The 18,234-nt window shown below is 53.4% G+C and overlaps 5 protein-coding genes across 7 annotated transcripts in view; 4 read left to right on the forward strand and 1 right to left on the reverse strand.

The window, feature by feature from the left end:
• PLEKHA4 (pleckstrin homology domain containing A4) overlaps positions 1 to 9,239 on the reverse strand; it is a 32,196-nt gene extending 22,957 nt beyond the window's left edge. The window contains exons 1-7 of one of the 3 annotated variants that reach the window (XM_050772408.1): positions 8,600 to 9,239; positions 8,056 to 8,145; positions 5,060 to 5,167; positions 2,115 to 2,187; positions 1,905 to 2,005; positions 903 to 1,012; positions 25 to 240 (exon numbers count right to left, since the gene is read on the reverse strand). In XM_050772408.1, coding sequence (XP_050628365.1) covers positions 25 to 240; positions 903 to 1,012; positions 1,905 to 2,005; positions 2,115 to 2,187; positions 5,060 to 5,167; positions 8,056 to 8,139 — 692 coding nt within the window. In that variant the 5' untranslated portion in view covers positions 8,140 to 8,145; positions 8,600 to 9,239. The remainder of the gene's footprint in view (positions 1 to 24; positions 241 to 902; positions 1,013 to 1,904; positions 2,006 to 2,114; positions 2,188 to 5,059; positions 5,168 to 8,055; positions 8,146 to 8,599) is intronic. The other 2 variants (XM_050772410.1, XM_050772409.1) reach the window with 2 other exon arrangements.
• Positions 1 to 18,234, forward strand: part of NUCB1 (nucleobindin 1) — a 250,733-nt gene that overhangs the window by 185,835 nt on the left and 46,664 nt on the right. The window lies entirely within an intron of this gene.
• The window catches only part of BAX (BCL2 associated X, apoptosis regulator), a 102,112-nt gene that overhangs the window by 317 nt on the left and 83,561 nt on the right, over positions 1 to 18,234 (forward strand). The gene's annotated exons all lie outside the window — the stretch shown is intronic.
• The window catches only part of DHDH (dihydrodiol dehydrogenase), a 76,751-nt gene continuing 71,800 nt past the window's right edge, over positions 13,284 to 18,234 (forward strand). Inside the window, exon 1 of the mRNA XM_050772510.1 lies at positions 13,284 to 13,287. The gene's annotated coding sequence lies outside the window, so the exon portion shown is untranslated. The remainder of the gene's footprint in view (positions 13,288 to 18,234) is intronic.
• PPP1R15A (protein phosphatase 1 regulatory subunit 15A) lies at positions 13,434 to 17,358 on the forward strand. The gene is made up of 3 exons (XM_050772419.1): positions 13,434 to 13,693; positions 14,265 to 15,932; positions 16,915 to 17,358. The coding sequence occupies exons 2-3, from the start codon at positions 14,274 to 14,276 to the stop codon at positions 17,275 to 17,277; spliced, it is 2,022 nt and encodes a 673-aa protein (XP_050628376.1). The 5' UTR covers positions 13,434 to 13,693; positions 14,265 to 14,273; the 3' UTR covers positions 17,278 to 17,358.

Below are 18,234 nucleotides of genomic sequence, written 5' to 3' on the forward strand. Positions count from 1 at the left end.
CCCACCTGTGTCCTCCCTACTCACTCGGGGCTTCTTGCCCTCCGGATCTGGAGTCCAGACTGGAGGTCAATTGTGGGGCTGGGAGTGAGCAGCCTGGGTCTACCACGACCTCTGGAGAGTCGAGCCACTTCCGGTGATTCCGAGATGCGCCCCTCTTCCCCGCTGCTCACCTCCGGGGGACCACCGGGGCCGCCAGGGCCCTCCCCGGGCTGGGGCCGTGCGGGTGATCTGGTTTGCCCACTAGCGAGTGGACACAGATAAGATATCACTCCTTCGAACTTCATAACAGCCTTATTCTCTTGTCACAGGTAAGAACACAAGGATGCACCCAAAAAAGGAAAGCTGTGCACTATAAATCATCGTCCCCTTCTTCAGACGGGGAAACTGAGGCCTCCAATGTGGAACTGACCTGTGCGCCAGGCCACAACGTCTATCCAGGTTGCTGGACCCAATGCCCCGGAATATGGGATAGACTCAGCCAGGTAGTCCAGTTTCCAGCCTGATAATTGGCGCAAGCCATGTCAGAGCTTAAGATAGTCTGACATTTTTTTAAAAACCTGACACTATCTTTTACCTGCCATTGTTTAGGTGGCAGCTCAGGGGACTTCAGAAGGAGCCAATCCGAGAGTGTGGAACATTGATCATTCCTGGGGCACAGCTGAGTGCGTGATTGAAGGGTCGGCTGGGGAGCGGGGACGGACAAGGTGGTGGGCGGAGCTTAAAGGAGAAAGACTTTTGCTGATTGGAAAAGTTCCCTGGAGGTGGGGCCTAGAAGACGAGGCGCCTAACTAGAAGACTAGTGATTGGACACTCAAGGGGGCAGGGCCCCAAAGGGGAGAAGTTGGGGTGATTAGACTGACTCAGGGTGGAGGGTCAGGAGCATGGCTTGGACCTCTACTCACCAGTCGTCCCCCTCCGCACGGGAGGCCCGGCCCAGTGCTCGTAGCCAGCCCCGCAGGTCTTCTAAGGTGTCAGCGGCCAAAACGTAGGTCCTCATGCCCGGGTGCTCTGCCTGCGGGAAGAGAAGGCTTGGAATCCGGACTCCCCGGCCTTGTAAAAAGGAGGACAGGCCGGGCCAGTGGCTCACTCCCGTAAACCCAGTGCTTTGGGAGGCCGATGCGGGAGGATCGTTTGAGACCAGCCTGGGCAACATAATGAGACCCCCCCACCCGCCACCTCCTTCCAACCCCGTCTCTACAAAAAAATCAAAAAATTAGCCGGACGTTGTGGAGCGCACCTGTAGTCCCAGCTACCCGGGAGACTGAGGCGGGAAGACTGCACTTTGTGTCACTGCACGCCAGCCTGGGTGACAGAGCAAGACCGTCAAGAAAGAAAGTAAAGAGGGAAAGAGGGAAGGGAAGGGAGAGAAAGAGAAGGAAAGAGAGAGAGAGAAAGAGAGAGAGAGAAAAGAAAAGAAAAAAAGAAAAGAAAAGAGAGAAAAGAACTGGCCAGGCGTGGTGGCTCACACCTGTAATCCCAGCATTTTGGGAGGCTGAGGTGGGCGGATCAACTGAGGCCAGGAGTTTGAGACCAGCCTGGCCAGCACGGCGAAACCCCATCTCTACTAAAAATATAAAAAAATGAGCCGGGCATGGTGGCGTGCACCTGTAATCCCAGCTACTCCAGAGGCGGAGGCAGGAGAATCCTTTGAACCCAGGAGGCGGAGGTTGCAGTGAGCCAAGATCGCACCACTGCACTCCAGCCTGGGTGACAGAGTGAGACTGTCTCAAAAAACAACAAAACAAAAAAACAAACCAAAACAAAATCAAAGGAGGATGCAATTGACCCTTGTCAAGACCTTTTATCTCCAGTAATGGATACTCCAGTGCTTGTTAGGACTTGGATCTACCCCCCTCATCTCCAGTTCCCATTGCCTGGTGCACAACACGGATGGACGGACTCACGGTGAAGGTGAAGCGCCGCCCTCGGGGGGCTCCCGGCCCATCTGGCCTAATATTGTAGCTGGGGAGCAGGACACTGCCCAGGACACTCTCCTCGCGGCTGTCTGCAAAGAGGGGCTGAGGTCAAGGATCACACAGGGATCAGGAGGCCAAGACGCTAGAGAGAAGGGCAGGTTGGGGGGCCCTCCCACCCCAAGCCAGCCAACCACTGACCCTTGTAATAAAAGAGGCAATGGCCGGAGAGGACGAACCAGCGGCGTTTCCAGAGACGGAGCCCCGAGCTGTCCTGGGGAGAGAGATAGGAGGAGGGGCCTGAGTAAAGGGAAACAGAAAAAAGAGATGAAGGCAGTGACGATGGGGACAGAGAGCCAGAGAGAGAAAGAAATTTGGAGAGAGAAGAACAGAGATATAGAGCAGGGATCAAGGGAGTGGGGTGAGGCTGGGCACAATGGCTCACGCCTGTAATCCCAGCACTCTGAGAGGCCAAGGCGGGTGGATCACTTGATTCCAGGAGTTTGAGACCAGCTTGGGTAACATGACGAAACCCCGTCTCTACTAAAAGAATAAAAATTAACCGGATGTTGTGGCGCATGCCTGTAGTCCCAGCTACTCAGCAGGCTGAGGAGGGAGGATCACTTGAGCCTGGGAGTGGGGTGGAGGCACAGGAGAAAGACCCAGAGAGAGAGGAGAGACAGAGATACAGAGACACATGTTTGGGGTGATGGAGTGGATAAGAAGGAGAGCTGGAAACCCTCTGAACATAATAGAATAGAATAGAAGCCTTACTTCTATTACAAGTATGGTGGTTGTGCTGACATAGATTCCGGACTCCCCTGCTTTCTTTTCTTTTCTCTCTCTCTCTTTCTTTTTTTTTTTAAGACAGAGTCTTGGCCGGGCGCGGTGGCTCAAGCCTGTAATCCCAGCACTTTGGGAGGCCGAGACGGGCGGATCACGAGGTCAGGAGATCGAGACCATCCTGGCTAACACAGTGAAACCGGGTCTCTACTAAAAAATACAAAAAACTAGCCGGGCGAAGTGGTGGGCGCCTGTAGTCCCAGCTACTCGGGAGGCTGAGGCAGGAGAATGGCGTAAACCCGGGAGGCGGAGCTTGCAGTGAGCTGAGATCCGGCCACTGCACTCCAGCCTGGGCGACAGAGCAAGACTCCGTCTCAAAAAAAAAAAAAAAAAAAAAGACAGAGTCTTGCTCTGTAGCTCAAGCTGGAGTGCTGTGGCATGATCTCGGCTCATGGCAACCTCCGCCTCCCAGGTTCAAATGATTCTCCTGCCTCCCGAGTAGCTGAGATTACAGGCACACACCACCACACCCAGCTAATTTTTGTATTTTTAGTAGAGACAGGATTTCACTATGTTGACCAGGCTGCTCTTGGACTCCTGACCTCAAATGATCTACCCACCTCAGCCTCCCAAAGTGCTGGGATTACAGGCATGAGCCACTGCGTCTGGCCTCCCCCACTTTCAAACTATGCTCTGGAACAAGTCACTTCCCCCTAGAATCCACCCTCATGTTTTCTCGTCTATCCGTTGGAGACTGAGAAGTTTTAGGGAGGTGTGGATGAGACATGGATCACATATAGGCAGAGACTTTAGCTACAGAGACTTAGTCCAATTATTCTGGAGCCTGAGACACAGACAGGCCAGGAAGGTGGCACTGAGCCATGACCCAAATTCAGCGTCTCCACATCGCCTCTGCCTGAACTACTCCACTATCTTCAACCTTGTGTGCCTCTTCTCCTCAACCCATTCCCATAGAAGCCCGCATGATCTTTTAAAATTACACATCAGATCACGTTAGTCCCCTTTTCAAAACAGAGAATTAAGAACACTTAGAATTAAGTCTCAAATTCCTTTCCATCACTTACTGTTTTTTGTTTGTTTGTTTGTTTGTTTGTTTTTGAGATGAAGTCTTGCTCTGTCACCCAGGCTGGAGTGCAATGGCACAATCTCGGCTGACTGCAACCTCCGCCTCCCGAGTTCAAGCGATTCTCCCGGCTCAGCCTCCTGAGGAGCTGGGACTACAGGTGCCCGCCACGATGCTGGATAATTTAGGGTTTGTTTTGTTTTGTTTTGTTTCTTTGAGACGGAGTCTTCGTTTTGTCGCCCAGGCTGGAGTGCAGTGGCGCAATCTCGGCTCACTGCAAGCTCCGCCTCCCGGGTTCATGCCATTCTCCTGCCTCAGCCTCCCGAGTAGCTGGGACTTGTCGCCCAGGCTGGCATGCAGTGACATGAACACAGTTCACTGCAGCCTCACCTTCCTGGGCTTCAGCAATCCTATTGCCTTAGCCTCCCCAGAAGCTGGGACTACAGGCACACACCACCATACTCAGCTAGGTTTTTTTTTTTTGTTTTTTTTTTTTGTGTGTGTGTGTGTGTGTGTGTGTGTGTGTGTGTGTTTAGTAGAGATGAGGTTTGTTCATGTTGCCCAGGCTGGTCTAGAACTCCTAAGCTCAAGCGATCTTCCCGCCTTGGCCTTCCAAAATGCTGGGGTTACGCCACTGAACCTGGCCTCTATGTTACTTCTTCATAGCCCTTCCTGCAATCTGAAATGATCAAGTTCATTTATTTATTTACTAATTTATTATCCACCCATGTTCCACCTGATCTGGAATGTACTATAAATACTTGTTTGTGTTATTTGCATGGTGTGTGCCCTGGGATTGAGAACATTGTAAGTGTCCAAGAAGTACTCAAGAAAGAATGAATGAATGGGCCAGGCGTGGTGGCTCACGCCTCTAATCCCAGCATTTTGGGGAGCTTAGGCAGGCTCCTGACTTGAGGTCAGGAGTTTGAGACCACCCTGGCCAACATGGTAAAACCCCATCTCTACCGAAAATACAAATATTAGCTAGGCATGGTGGCGCATGCCTATAAGCCCAGCTACTCAGGAGGCTGAGGCATGAGAATCACTTGAACTGGAGGCCAGAGGTTGCATTGAGCCGAGATCACACTATTGCCCTCCAGCCTGGGTGACAGGAAGAGACTGTCTTAAAAATAAACAAACAAACAAACAATGACAGAATAAGGAGAGGGGCAGTGATAGTAAGAAAAAGAAAGCCTATTTGGGGACTTGGAAGGTGAGAGACAGAGGACAGCCAGGGGCACAGACTCCAGTGTCCTTTTCCTTCTCCTACTGACCCCACCTGCTTATGAAGCCAGCCTCGGATGTGCACGGGAAGGTTGGGATCCCTCCTGAGCGCATTGCCTCTCTTCCCAAAGGCATGGACCTTGTTTACTGCCCGGGTGGGCTTCTGAGGAGAGAAGAAGACGGAAGTGAACAGAGGCCGGGCGCGGTGGCTCAAGCCTGTAATCCCAGCACTTTGGGAGGCCGAGACGGGCGAATCACGAGGTCAGGAGATCGAGACCATCTTGGTTAATACGGTGAAACCCCGTCTCTACTGAAAAGTACAAAAAACTAGCCGGGCAAGGTGGCGGGCGCCTGTAGTCCCAGCTACTTGGGAGGCTGAGGCAGGAGAATGGCGTGAACCCGGGAGGCGGAGCTTGCAGTGAGCTGAGATCTGGCCACTGCACTCCGGCCTGGGCGACAGAGCGAGACTCCGTCTCAAAAAAAAAAATAAGGCCGGGCGCGGTGGCTCAAGCCTGTAATCCCAGCACTTTGGGAGGCCGAGACGGGTGGATCACGAGGTCAGGAGATCGAGACCATCCTGGCTAACACAGTGAAACCCCCGTCTCTACTAAAAAAATAAAAAAAAAACTAGCCGGGCAAGGTGGCGGGCGCCTGTAGTCCCAGCTACTCGGGAGGCTGAGGCAGGAGAATGGCCTGAACCCGGGAGGCGGAGCTTGCAGTGAGCTGAGATCCGGCCACTGCACTCCAGCAAGGGGGACAGAGTGAGACTCCGTCTCAAAAAAAAAAATAAAAAAATAAAAAATAAAAAAATAAATAAAAAAAATAAATAAATAAATAAATAAAAACAGAAGTGAACAGGGAGAGCCTAGGATGGTCCCGAGAGGCGGTGAGGGTGGACACAGGCAACCGTAGGCTCTCGCTTGGCTGCCCTGAGAAATGGGTCAAGGACCAGCCGGGCGCAGTGGCTCACAGCATTTTGAGGGGCTGAGGTGGGAGGATCACATGAGGCCAGGAGTTCGAGACCAGCCTGGCCAACATGGTGAAACCCCGTTTCTACTAAAAATATGAAAATTAGCCAGGCACAGTGGCGTGTGCTCGTAGTCCCGGCTACTTGGGAGGCCGAGGCACAAGAATCTCTTGAACACAGGAAGCAGAGGTTGCAGTGAGCTGAGATTGTTCCACTGTACTCCAGCCTTGGTGACAGAGTAAGACTCTGTCTTAAAAAAAAAAAGTAAGTCCGGGCACAGTGGCTCACGCTTGTAATCCCAACACTTTGGGAGGCCAAGACGGGCAGATCATGAGGTCAGCAGATCGAGACCATCCTGGCTAACACGGTGAAACCCCGTCTCTACTAAAAATACAAAAAAGTTAGCCAGGCATGGTGGCAGGCGCCTGTAGCCCCAGCTACTCGGGAGGCTGAGGCAGGAGAATGGTGAGAACCCGGGAGGCAGAGCTTGCAGTGAGCGGAGATCGCACCACTGCACTCCAGCCTGGGCGACAGAGCGAGACTCCATCTCAAAAAAAAAAAAAAAAAGAAAGAGAAGGGTCAAGGTGGGGGCTGAGGTTGGAGATCAGAATTGGGAGGTGTTCTTATTGCAGAGTTAAGAGACTCTTTTTTTTTTTTTTTTTTTTGAGACAGCCTCTTTGGAGTGCAATGGCCTAAACACTGCAACCATTACCTCCTGGACTCAGGTGATCCTCCAGCCTCAGCCTCCCGTATAGCTGGGACCACAGGCACGTACCACCATGCCCAGCTAATTTTTTGACTTTTTGTAGAGGAGGGGGTCTCACTTTGTTGCCCAGACTGGGAGAAACTCTTTTTTTTTTTTTTTTTTCCTTTTGAGGCAGAGTCTCGCTCTGTCGCCAGGATGGAGTGCAATGGTACAATCTTGGCTCACTGCAACCTCCACCTCTCAGGTTCAAGTGATTCTCCTGCCTCAGCCTCCCGAGTAGCTGAGATTACAGGCACGTGCCACCACGCCTGGCTAATTTTTGTATTTTTACTAGAGACAGGGTTTCGCCATGTTGGTCAGGCTGGTCTCGAACTCCTGACCTCAGGTGATCCACCCGCCTCAGACTCTTAAAGTGCTGGGATTACAGCCATGAGCCACTGTGTCGGGCCGAGACTCTCTTTTTGATGGGCGGAGGGAGGTGTTCAGAGGCAAGGAAGAGGCTGTAGGGAAGCAATTTCCTGATCAAGGGTCCACTGCCAAGAAGCAGATGCCCTTGGCCACCAGAGCTAGAGCTGTAGTAGGGGCTTTTGGGATGTGAACTGGGACTATGGGCTGGGAGGTCCCCATAATCAGGGGGAACTCTCACGCTGAGTCCCCGGTGAATCAAAGGATGCCCTGGTGCCCTGCGGTCACACCCCTTAGCAACCAAGTCCAAGGAGAGGAAGCCTCAAATCCCTCCATCCTGCCCGGATGGAGCCTCGTCTCCCGATGCCCACGGATATCTCAGGCATCCTTAGCCAGGTCCCCACAATATGCCCTTCCTGGGAAGCGGTGGTACCGACCAAGGCTGAGTCAGATCTCCGGGCTCCGAACACAGGAAAGGACATGTGTGGAATGGCAGGAGGAAAAAGAAATGAGTGTCTCCCTAAGCTTTTGGCCGGGATGCCGATTTGGGATGCAAGTATCCGGGGGCCCCTTGGGTCTTACCGTCAGAGAAGGGTCTTTCCTTATAGGATTTCATTAGTGGATAGACTGGATGGCAAGAGATAGGACAGCAAGTTCTAGCACTAATCAAGAGCAGCCCGCTACTTCTGAGAACTCAAGGGGCCTCATGGCTGGGGAGCGGCTTTATCTTAGCAACCAGGGTCAAGGGAGGTTGTTACTCTGGTTTAGAATTAGGAAAATACAAAGGGTGGGGACAGAGCTGGGAGTGCCTCTGAATTCCTAGCTGCGGCTGGTAGGCAATTTGGGACCTTACTGTCTGGCAGACCCTGTTGCTAAGGATCCTTGTCCTTAACAACCAGAGTCCTTGGGGAAACAGAGGGATGGGCGGCCCAGAGCCCCACCTTCCTCCCCATCCCCGCCAGGAAGCTCAAACCTTGGGGCTCAGGCTGCTGAGTGAGGAGATGGTAGAGGCGCTGCTGGCCAGGCTCAGGCTGCTTCGAGGTCGGCTCCCCTCCATCAAGGGCTGGGGAGAGAAAGAAAGGGGCTGTGTCTCCGCAGTGACGGGTGCGGGACAGAGATGGGGTCAGGGGTTTGGAGGTCTGAGGAGGCTGCAGAGAAAGAGCCTGTTGTTTCGGGACTGAGGGGCTGGGGGAGGCCATGGCCCGTGACCACATACCAAGAGTGGTGCCAAGAGAGGTAGGCGGCCCTGGCAGCTGCGGGAGGGGGCAGCTGTCTGCAGCCCAGGCCAGAGAATAGGGAATCCTTTATTCCTCCCCACTGCACTCAGGCCAGGAATTTGACCCTCTCTGAGCTTAAGGACCCCCTATTCCCTGCCTCCTTCCGGCTGCCCCAGGCTACCTGTCTCCCGCCCTCCCACATGCGCCCCCGAAGCATCCCTGCCAACTCCCCAAGCCAAGCCCCGCAGCAGCAGGAATGTGCACCCGGAGAGGCCCTCCCAGCCCAGCCAGGGAACTTACCCAGCTCTAGGGTCCCAAAGACAGGGGGCAAGAGGACGGTGTGGGTGCTGCAGCGGCACCCAGGCAGTCTCCCGCCTCCTTTGTCTCTTAGCTGCTGTCTCTCATAGTTCTCAATCTCTCTCCTCACCTGCTCACTTTTTGTCTGTCTCCCGTCTCTTATGGTCTCTCTCTCTCTCTCTCTCTCTCTCTCTCTCCGTTTTACACTATCTCCCTCCCCAGTCTCACTTTCTGTGTCTCTCCTCTCTCTGATCTCTGTCTCTTCCAGTTTCTCTCTCACTCATTCTCTCCCTCTATCTCTCTCTCCAATCTTTCCGCTTCTGTCCAAATCTTTGATTGACAGACTCACAGGGTCTCTTCTTTAAGTCTCTATCTCATTCACGCGCTCTCTCTCTCTCTCTCTCTCTGTCATCCCGTGTCCTCTCTCCTTCACACTCAGTCTCTTCCTCTTTCTGTCTCTCTCTCTGACTCTCCACGTCTGCCGTTTCCTCCCCTTTCTCTTTCCGATTTCCCTTCTCACTTTCTCCCTTCCTCCCTCTCCCAGTTTCTCTTTCCTCTTTGCTGGTCTTTCCCTGCCTCTGCCAGCCGCCCACGCTGCTGTTCTCCCCTCCCAATCCCGGCTGTCCCCGCCCCTTCTGGCCTCCCCACTACAGCCTGACCCCTGGCTCAGCTGCCCCCACAGCTGAGGGGAGGGGCTTGGGTCCCCCAATTCCTAGGTCCCTTAAGGACCAAGGTTGGGGCTTCTCAGTGTTTGGAGAGTTGGACCTGAGGCCTGCACTCCAGAGCCCCCGTGGGTTTGCTGCTGTGGTTGGGGACCGGGGCCACTGGTGTCCTACACGGAGGAGGTTTGTGTGTTGCAAGGGGTGGGGACTCAGACTTCCAAAGCCCTGCAGGGAATGGGTTAGGGATCCAGACGCCTGGGTGCCCCAGAAGGTCTGAGCTAGGAGTCAGGACTCCTGAGTCGTGAATGAGCTGGGAGTCTGGAAACATGACTGTGATTGGAAGGGGCCAGGGATAGTCTGTCCAGGTCCCCTAGGGAGAAAAGGGGATGGTCCCAGTAGGGCAGGGTGAAATGGAGAGTTCCAAACCTCCACCTCAGATCCAGGTGAGAATTCTCTTCTAGACTTGAGGACAACTCCCTCAGGAGAGAGACATGGTTCCTTGGTATATTTTGAGGAACAAGATTATGCATCCGTAGGTAGGGGAGGAGAGCTGGGGGCTGGAACTGTCACCCCGGGCCTGGAACTTGTAGCAGAAGCGCCCCCACTCGCATGAAGAGTGCCACCCAGGCAGACTTGTGGTTTGTGGAGGCAGAGCTATTGCCTAAGCTTGAAGCAGATGAAACCCAGGAGTGGAGCCTTGTGCCTGTGACCAGGAAGGAATCCAAGCTTTTGGTTTAACCACCATTCACCATGCATCTGTTGAGCACCTACTATGTGCAGGCACTGTCTGTTGCAGTCACTGAGAAGAAAGCAGTGAACCCTGGCCGGGCGCAATGGCTCATGCCTGTAATCCCAGCACTTTGGGAGACCAAGGCAGGAGGATCACTTGAGACCAGGAGCTCAAGACCAGCCTGGGCATCATAGCGAGACCCTGTCTCTATTTAGAAAATGAATTTTTTTTTTTTTTTTTGAGACAGAGTCTAGCTCTGTTGCCAGGCTGGAGTGCAGTGGCGCGATCTCGGCTCACTACAACCTCCGCCACCTGGGTTCAAGTGATTCTCCTGCCTCAGCCTCCTGAGTAGCTGGGACTACAGGCACGTGTGACCACGCCCAACTCATTTTTTTTTCCTTTTGAGACGGAGTCTTGCTCTGTTGCCCAGGCTGGAGTGCAGTGGAAAGATGTTGGTTCACTGCAAGCTCCAACTCCCAGGTTCACACCATTCTCCTGCCTCAGCCTCCCAAGTAGCTGGGACTACAGGCGCCCGCCACCAGGCCCGGCTAATTTTTTTTTTTTTGCATTTTCAGTAGAGACAGAGTTTCACCGGGTTAGCCAAGATGGTCTCGATCTCCTGACCCTGTGATCCGCCTGCCTCAGCCTCCCAAAGTGCTGGGATTACAGGCATGAGCCACTGCGTCCGGCCTAATTTTTCTATTTTTAGTAGAGACAGGGTTTCACCATGCTGGCCAGGATGATCTCAATCTCGACCTCGTGATCTGCCCGCCTCAGCTTCCCAAAGTGCTGGGATTACAGGCGTGAGCCACCGCACCTGGCCTAAATTAATTATTATTTTTTTAAAAGCACTGAGCCTAGCAAAGTGCCTGATCTCATAGTGCTTACATCTTCATTCTCATTTGCAAGGAATCTGGACTCTGCTGTGACTATCTTAGTCAAGTGGTTTCATTTTCAAGCCTGTTTCCCCATTTGTGAAATGGGAACAATGACACCCTCGCACTCAGGGAGGAAACCAACTGCATGTGAAAATAGGAGACTCTAGCTGTGCGTGGTGGCGAGCTCTTGTACTCCCAACTACTCAGGAGGCTGAGGCAGGAGAATTGCTTGAACCTGGGAGGTGGAGGTTGCAATGAGCCAAGATCACACCATTGCACTCCAGCCTGGGTGACAGAGCCAGACACCGTCTCGAAAAAAAGAAAGAGAGAGAGAGAGACAGAGAGAGAGAGAAAGAAAGAGAGAGAGAAAGAGAGAAAGGAAGGAAGGAAGGAGGGAAGGAGGGGGGAAAGAAAGAGAGAGAGAGACAGAAAGAAAGAAAGAAAGAAAGAAAGAAAGAAAGAAAGAAAGAAAGAAAGAAAGAAAGAAAGAAAGAAGGAAGGAAGGAAGGAAGGAAGGAAAGAAAGGAAAGAAAGGAAAGAAAGGAAAGAAAGGAAAGAAAGGAAGAAAGAAAGAAAGAAAGAAAGAAAGAAAGAAAGAAAGAAAGAAAGAAAGAAAGAAAGAAAGAAAGAGAAAGAAAGAAAGAAAAAGAAAATGGGGGGCTGTAGGCTGGGCCTTTGGGCTAAATTGGGGTAGGAGACCAGGTACAGTGGATCATGCTTGTAATTCCAGCACTTTGGGAAGCCAAGGCGGGCAGATCACCTGAGGTCAGGAGCTCAAGACCAGCCTGGTCAACGTGGCAAAACACTGTCTCTACTAAAAATACAAAAATTACCTGGGCATTGCGGCACACTCCTGTAATCCCAGCTATTCCAGAGGCTGAGGCAGGAGAATCACTGGAACCCGGGAGGTGGAGGCTGCAGTGAGCCGAGATGGCGCCACTGAACTCCAGCCTGGGCAACAAAGTGAGACTCTGTCTCAAAAAATAAATAAATAGGTCGGGTGCAGTGGCTCACGCCTATAATCCCAACACTTTGGGAGGCCAAGGTGGGTAGATTGCCTGAGCTCAGGAGTTCAAGACCAGCCTGGGCAACATGGCGAAACCCTGTCTGTATACAAAAAATTAGCCAGGTGTGGTAGTGCATGCCTGTAATCCCAGCTACTCAGAGGCTGAGGCGGGAGAATTGCTTGAACCCTGGTGAAACCCCGTCTCTACTAAAAATACAAAAAACTAGCCGGGCGTGGTGGCGGGCGCCTGTAGTCTCAGCTACTTGGGAGGCTGAGGCAGGAGAATGGCGTGAACCCGGGAGGCGGAGCTTGCAGTGAGCCGAGATCACGCCACTGCACTCCAGCCTGGGAGACACAGCAAGACTCCGTCTCAAAAAAAAAAAAAAAAAGAATTGCTTGAACCCAGGAGATGGAGGCTGCAGTGAGCTGATCGCACCATTGCATTCCAGCCTCAGTGACAGAGTGAGACTCTGTCTCAAAAAAATAAATAAATAACAGGCCGGGCGAGGTGGCTCACGCCTGTAATCCCAGCACTTTGGGAGGCCAAGGCGGGCGGATCACAAGGTCAGGAGATTGAGACCATCCTGGCTAACACGGTGAAAACCTGCTTCTACTAAAAATACAAAAAGTTAGCCAGGCATGGTAGCAGGGGCCTGTAGTCCCAGCTACTCGGGAGGCTGAGGCAGGAGAATGCCATGAACCCGGGAGGCAGAGCTTGTAGTGAGCCAAGATCGGGCCACTGCACTCCAGCCTGGGTGACAGAGCGAGACTCCGTCTCAAAATAATAATAATAAAATAAATAAATACATAGGCCTGGGGCGGTAACTCACGCCTGTAATCCCAGCACTTTGGGAGGCCGAGGCAGGCAGAACACCTGAGGTAAGGAGTTCGAGACCAGCCTGGCAAACATGGTGAAATCCCGTCTCAGAAAAATACATAAATAAATAATAAATTAATAATAAATAAATAAATAAATAGGTCGGACGCGGTGACTCACGCCTGTAATCCCAGCACTTTGGGAGGCCAAGGCGGGCAGATCCCCTGAGGTCAGGAGTTCCAGACCAGCCTGACCAACATGGAGAAGCTACGTCTCTGCTCAAAAAATACAAAATTAGCCGTGCGTGGTGGCACCTGCCTGTAATCCCAGCTACTCGGGATGCTGAGGCAGGAGATTGAACCCCGGAGGCGGAGGTTGCGGTGAGCCGAGATAGCGTCATTGCATTCCAGCCTGAGCAACAAGAGCAAAACTCGCCTCAAAATAACTAACGAACCTAAATAAATAAATAAGTAAATAAATACATAAATACACAAATAAATAAATTTGGGTGGGAAGGCATTGGCCCTCAGCTAAGAGAGAACCGGCTCGCTGCTGAAGCAGGACCACGCATTTGATTGACAGTTTGCTGGTTGGGGGGGCGTGGTCACGCTCGGAAACTCCGCCGAGACGTTACAAAGGCTGGAATCTCCGCGAGAAGTCCGGTCTTTCACTTCCCACCCTTCGGGTTGTGGTCTCGAAACCCCGCCTCTCCCCGTGACGTCAGCACGCCGGGCGCTGTAGAATATAAACGCGTCGTGGCCTACGCTTGCGCTCATCGTGTTGGTTCCTGTCCAAGTTGTTGATCGTATGCAAGACGCCGCAGGACCCCGCGCCTGCTTGTCGCCACTGCGCTTGAGGCAGCCGGAGATACTCTGAGTCCCCTGGAGCCCGACGCCTGAGGGTGAGATGAACGCGCTGGCCTTCCTAATCGTCAGGACCTGTGATCGCTTCTGGCAGACCGAGCCGGCGCTCCTGCCCCCGGGGTGACGCGCAGCCCCCCACCGGTGAGTAAGGGGTCGGAACGCCTGGGTCCCCACGGGGCTGGAGACCTGGATTTAGGAAGAAGAGATTGGGACCCTGGAGTCCGGAGCCTGAGGGAGGAGGGATCTGGAAGCCAGATTCTTGGGTCCCCGTGAAGGAATCATCTAGCAAGTGGGGGGTCGGGTCAGAATGTTTGAGTCTGCAAGGGAGGAGGGTGTGAGGGTTTGATCTTCAGCAGGATGAGAGAGCTAGGGAGGGACTATGACTTTGTCGCCAAGGGAAGCAAGCAAAAGACTTTTGTTCTTGGTTCTTGGGACTGGGACTTCTGCGTCTGAAGAAAGAGGGGACTGGGGGCTTGGACCCTTGGATCTAAGGAAGAACTAGGGGCTCAGACTCCTGGCTATTGAGAGATGAGAGAGAACAGAGCCAAGAGACAGAGATGGGCGTGGCTGAGATCAGAAAGGAATTTGGGACTCTTGCGTTGCTGTTGACAATAGTTGTGTTACTATTTCTGTTGCTATGACTCATAGTCATGCCCGGATGCCATCCCCTAAATGGCCCCTAAACTTTATTTTTTTCCTCCCCCTTTTCCAGCCCAGACACATGGCCCCAGGCCAAGCACCCCATCAGGCTACCCCATGGAGGGATGTCCACCCTTTCTTCCTCCTGTCCCCAGTGATGGGCCTCCTCAGCCGGGCCTGGAGCCGCCTGAGGGGCCTGGGACCTCCAGAGCCCTGGCTGGTGGAGGCAGTAAAAGGAGTAGCTCTGGTAGAAGCTGGCCTGGAGGGAGAAGCCAGGACTCCTCTGGCAACCCCCCATACCCCTTGCGGCAGACGCCTTGATGAGGAGGCTGAAGACCGTGCAGGCCCTGGAGAGAACAGAGAAACACTGGGCCTGAAAACCAGCAGTTCCCTTCCTGAAGCCTGGGGACTTTTGGATGATTATGATGACATATATAGTGAGCGAGAAGCAACCAGCGTCCCTAGAGGGCAGGGAAGTCAATTTGCAGATGGCCAGCCTGCTCCCCTGTCTCCCAGCCTTCTGATAAGGACGCTGCAAGGTTCTGATAAGAACCCAGGGGAGGAGAAAGCTGAGGAAGAGGGAGTTGCTGAAGAGGAGGGAGTTAACAAGTTCTCTTATCCTCTGTCACACCGGGAGTGTTGTCCAGCAGTGGAGGAAGAGGTCGATGAAGAAGCTGTAAAGAAAGAAACTCGCAGAACCTCTACTTCTGCCTTGTCTCCAGGATCCAAGCCCAGCACTTGGGTGTCTTGCCCAGGGGAGGAAGAGAATCAAGCCACGGAGGACGAAAGAAGAATAGAAAAAAGTAAAGGAGCCAGGAAGACCTCCGTGTCCCCCCCATCTTCAGGCTCCAACCCCAGGGCCTGGGAGTATCGTTCAGGAGAGGCGTCCGAGGAGAAGGAAGAAAAGGCACACGAAGAAGCTGGGAAAGGAGAAGCTGCCCCAGGGCCACACTCCTCAGCCCCAGCCCAAAGGCCCCAGCTCAAGTCCTGGTGGTGCCAACCCAGTGATGAAGAGGAGGGTGAGGTCAAGATTTTGGGGGCAGCTGAGAAGGATGGAGAAGCTGAGTGTCCTCCCTGCATCCCCCCCTCAAGTGCCTTCCTGAAGGCCTGGGTGTATTGGCCTGGAGAGGACACGGAGGAAGATGAGGAAGATGAGGACAGTGACTCTGGATCAGATGAGGAAGAGGGAGAAGCTGAGGCTTCCTCTTCCACTCCTGCTACAGGTGTCTTCTTGAAGTCCTGGGTGTATCGGCCAGGAGAGGACACGGAGGAGGAGGAAGATGAGGACAGTGATACAGGATCAGCTGAGGATGAAAGAGAAGCTGAAATTTCCACTTCCACACCCCCTCCAAGTGCTTTCTTGAAGTCCTGGGTGTATCGGCCAGGAGAGGACACGGAGGGGGAGGAAGATGAGGATGTGGATAGTGAGGGTAAGGAAGATGATTCAGAAGCAGCCATGGGAGAAGCTGAGTCAGACCCACATCCCTCCCACCCGGCCCAGAGTGCCCACTTCAGGGGCTGGGTATACCGACCTGGAAAGGAGACAGAGGAAGAGGAAGCTGCTGAGGACTGGGGAGAAGCTGAGCCCTGCCCCTTCCGAGTGGCCATCTATGTACCTGGAGAGAAGCCACCACCTCCCTGGGCTCCTCCTAGACTGCCCCTCCGACTGCAGAGGCGGCTCAAGCGCCCAGAAACCCCTACCCGTGATCTGGACCCCGAGATTCCCCTAAAGGCCAGAAAGGTGGGTGCTGAGAGCCCAGATTCTTTTTTTTTGAGACGGAGTCTCGCTGTGTCGCCCAGGCTGGAGTGCAGTGGCCGGATCTCAGCTCACTGCAAGCTCCGCCTCCCGGGTTTACGCCATTCTCATGCCTCAGCCTCCCGAGTAGCTGGGACTACAGGCGCCCGCCACCTCGCCCGGCTAATTTTTGTATTTTTAGTAGAGAAGGGGTTTCACCGTGTTAGCCAAGATGGTCTCGATCTCCTGACCTCATGATCCTCCCACCTCGGCCTCCCAAAATGCTGGGATTACAGGCATGAGCCGCCGTGCCCAGCCTTTTTTTTTTTTTTTTTAAATTGAGTCTTGCACTGTCACCTAGGCTGGAGTGCAGTGGCGCGATCTTGGCTCACTGCCAACCTCTGCAGCCCGAGTTCAAGCAATTCTCATGCCTCAGCCTCTGGAGTATCTGGGATAACAGGCACACGACACCACACCCAGCTAATTTTTTTGTATTTTTAGTAGAGATGGGGGTTTCACCATGTTGGCCAGGCTGGTCTTGAACTCCTGACCTCACGTGATCTGCCCATCTCAGCCTCCCCAAGTGCTGGGATTACAGGCATGAGCTACCACGTCTGGCCGAGAGCCCAGATTCTTGAGTCTGGGAGAGGAAGGGGCTGGAGGCTGAGACTCCAGGTCCCTGTATGTTGCAGAGGATTGCGTGTCATTTCTATGGGGAGGGCTGTGTACACTGTCACGCAATCTCTTGTAAGAGGCCAGGCCCCTGGGGGAGGAGGGAGCAGCTGTGGCTCACAGCAACCCCAGGAAACCGTCTCTGCCTTCAGTGAGTCAGATGGAGAATCCCATGACAGTGACAGGCAAGTGACTAGCCAGATAGAAAGCATTTTTGTGTAATAACTAATTTTTGTTTGCTTCTCTCTCTCTCTTCCCCATCCGGATTCCCGTGGCTGTGTCCCTCTCCTGCCTGTGTCCCTCTGTCTGCCCCCAGGTGCACTTCTCCGAGAAGGTCACTGTCCATTTTCTGGCTGTCTGGGCAGGGCCGGCCCAGGCCGCCCGCCAGGGCCCCTGGGAGCAGCTTGCTCGGGATCGGAGCCGCTTTGCACGCCGTATCGCCCTGGCCCAGGAGGAGCTGAGCCCCTGCCTCACCCCTGCTGCCCGGGCCAGAGCCTGGGCACGCCTCAGGAACCCACCTTTAGCCCCCATCCCTGCCCTCACCCAGACCTTGCCTTCCTCCTCTGTCCCTTTGTCCCCAGTCCAGGCCACGCCCTTGAGCCAAGCTGTTGCCACATCCTCCCCCTCCTCTCCTGGTGCAGCAACGGCTCCCCTGGACCTCTTTGGGAGGCGTGGCTAAGACCAACTGGTTTGCCTATAATTTATTAACTATTTTTTCTAAGTGTGGGTTTGTATAAGGAATAAAGCCTTTTGATTTGTAGCAAGCAGGTTCTGTGTGTGTGTCAGAAACGGACAGCATTCTGTTTTCACAGGTCCCCGAGGTAGCTGGGAAGAGAATAGCATAAAACAAAGCACTTCATTGGGGGATAAACTGCTTTTCCTCAAATTTGCTTCCACTCATCCTGAGGCTTTTGAACCTAACAGCTGGTGGGTTTTATAGTTTTCTTTTTCTTTTTTTTTTTGAGACTGAGTCTCGCTCTGTTGCCCAGGCTGAAGTACAATGGCGCGATCTCAGCTCACCACAACCTCTGCCTCCCGGGTTCCAGTGATTCTCCTGCCACAGCCTCCCGAGTAGCTGGGACTACAGGTGCGCGCCACCACGCCTGGCTAATTTTTGTATTTTTAGTAGAGCCATGGTTTCACTATGTTGGCCAGGCTGGTCTCAAACTCCTGACCTCCTGATCCACCTGCCTTGGCCTCCCAAAATGCTGAGATGACAGGCATGAGCCACCGTGCCCAGCCTATAGTTTTTGTTTTGTTTTGTTTGTTTGTTTGTTTGTTTGTTTTTTTGAGACGGAGTCTCGCTCTGTCGCCCGGGCTGGAGTGCAGTGGCCGGATCTCAGCTCACTGCAAGCTCCGCCTCCCGGGTTTACGCCATTCTCCTGCCTCAGCCTCCCGAATAGCTGGGACTACAGGCGCCCGCCACCTCGCCCGGCTAGTTTTTTGTATTTTTTTTAGTAGAGACGGGGTTTCACCGTGTTAGCCAGGATGGTCTCGATCTCCTGACCTCGTGATCCGCCCACCTCGGCCTCCCAGAGTGCTGGGATTACAGGCTTGAGCCACCGCGCCCGGCCTAGCCTATAGTTTTGTTTTGTTTTTTTTTGAGATGGAGTCTTGCTCTGTCGCCCAGCCCTGA

Source organism: Macaca thibetana, chromosome 19 (assembly GCF_024542745.1).
Source record: "Macaca thibetana thibetana isolate TM-01 chromosome 19, ASM2454274v1, whole genome shotgun sequence".
NCBI classification, from domain to species: Eukaryota; Metazoa; Chordata; class Mammalia; order Primates; family Cercopithecidae; genus Macaca; species Macaca thibetana.

Coding starts and splice junctions, on each gene's coding strand:
- PPP1R15A (XM_050772419.1), top strand. CDS start 14,274: ATGGCCCCAGGCCAAGCACCCCATCAGGCTACCCCATGGAGGGATGTC. Junction 15,933..16,914: donor TTCCCCTAAAGGCCAGAAAG/GTGGGTGCTGAG, acceptor GTCTGCCCCCAG/GTGCACTTCTCCGAGAAGGT.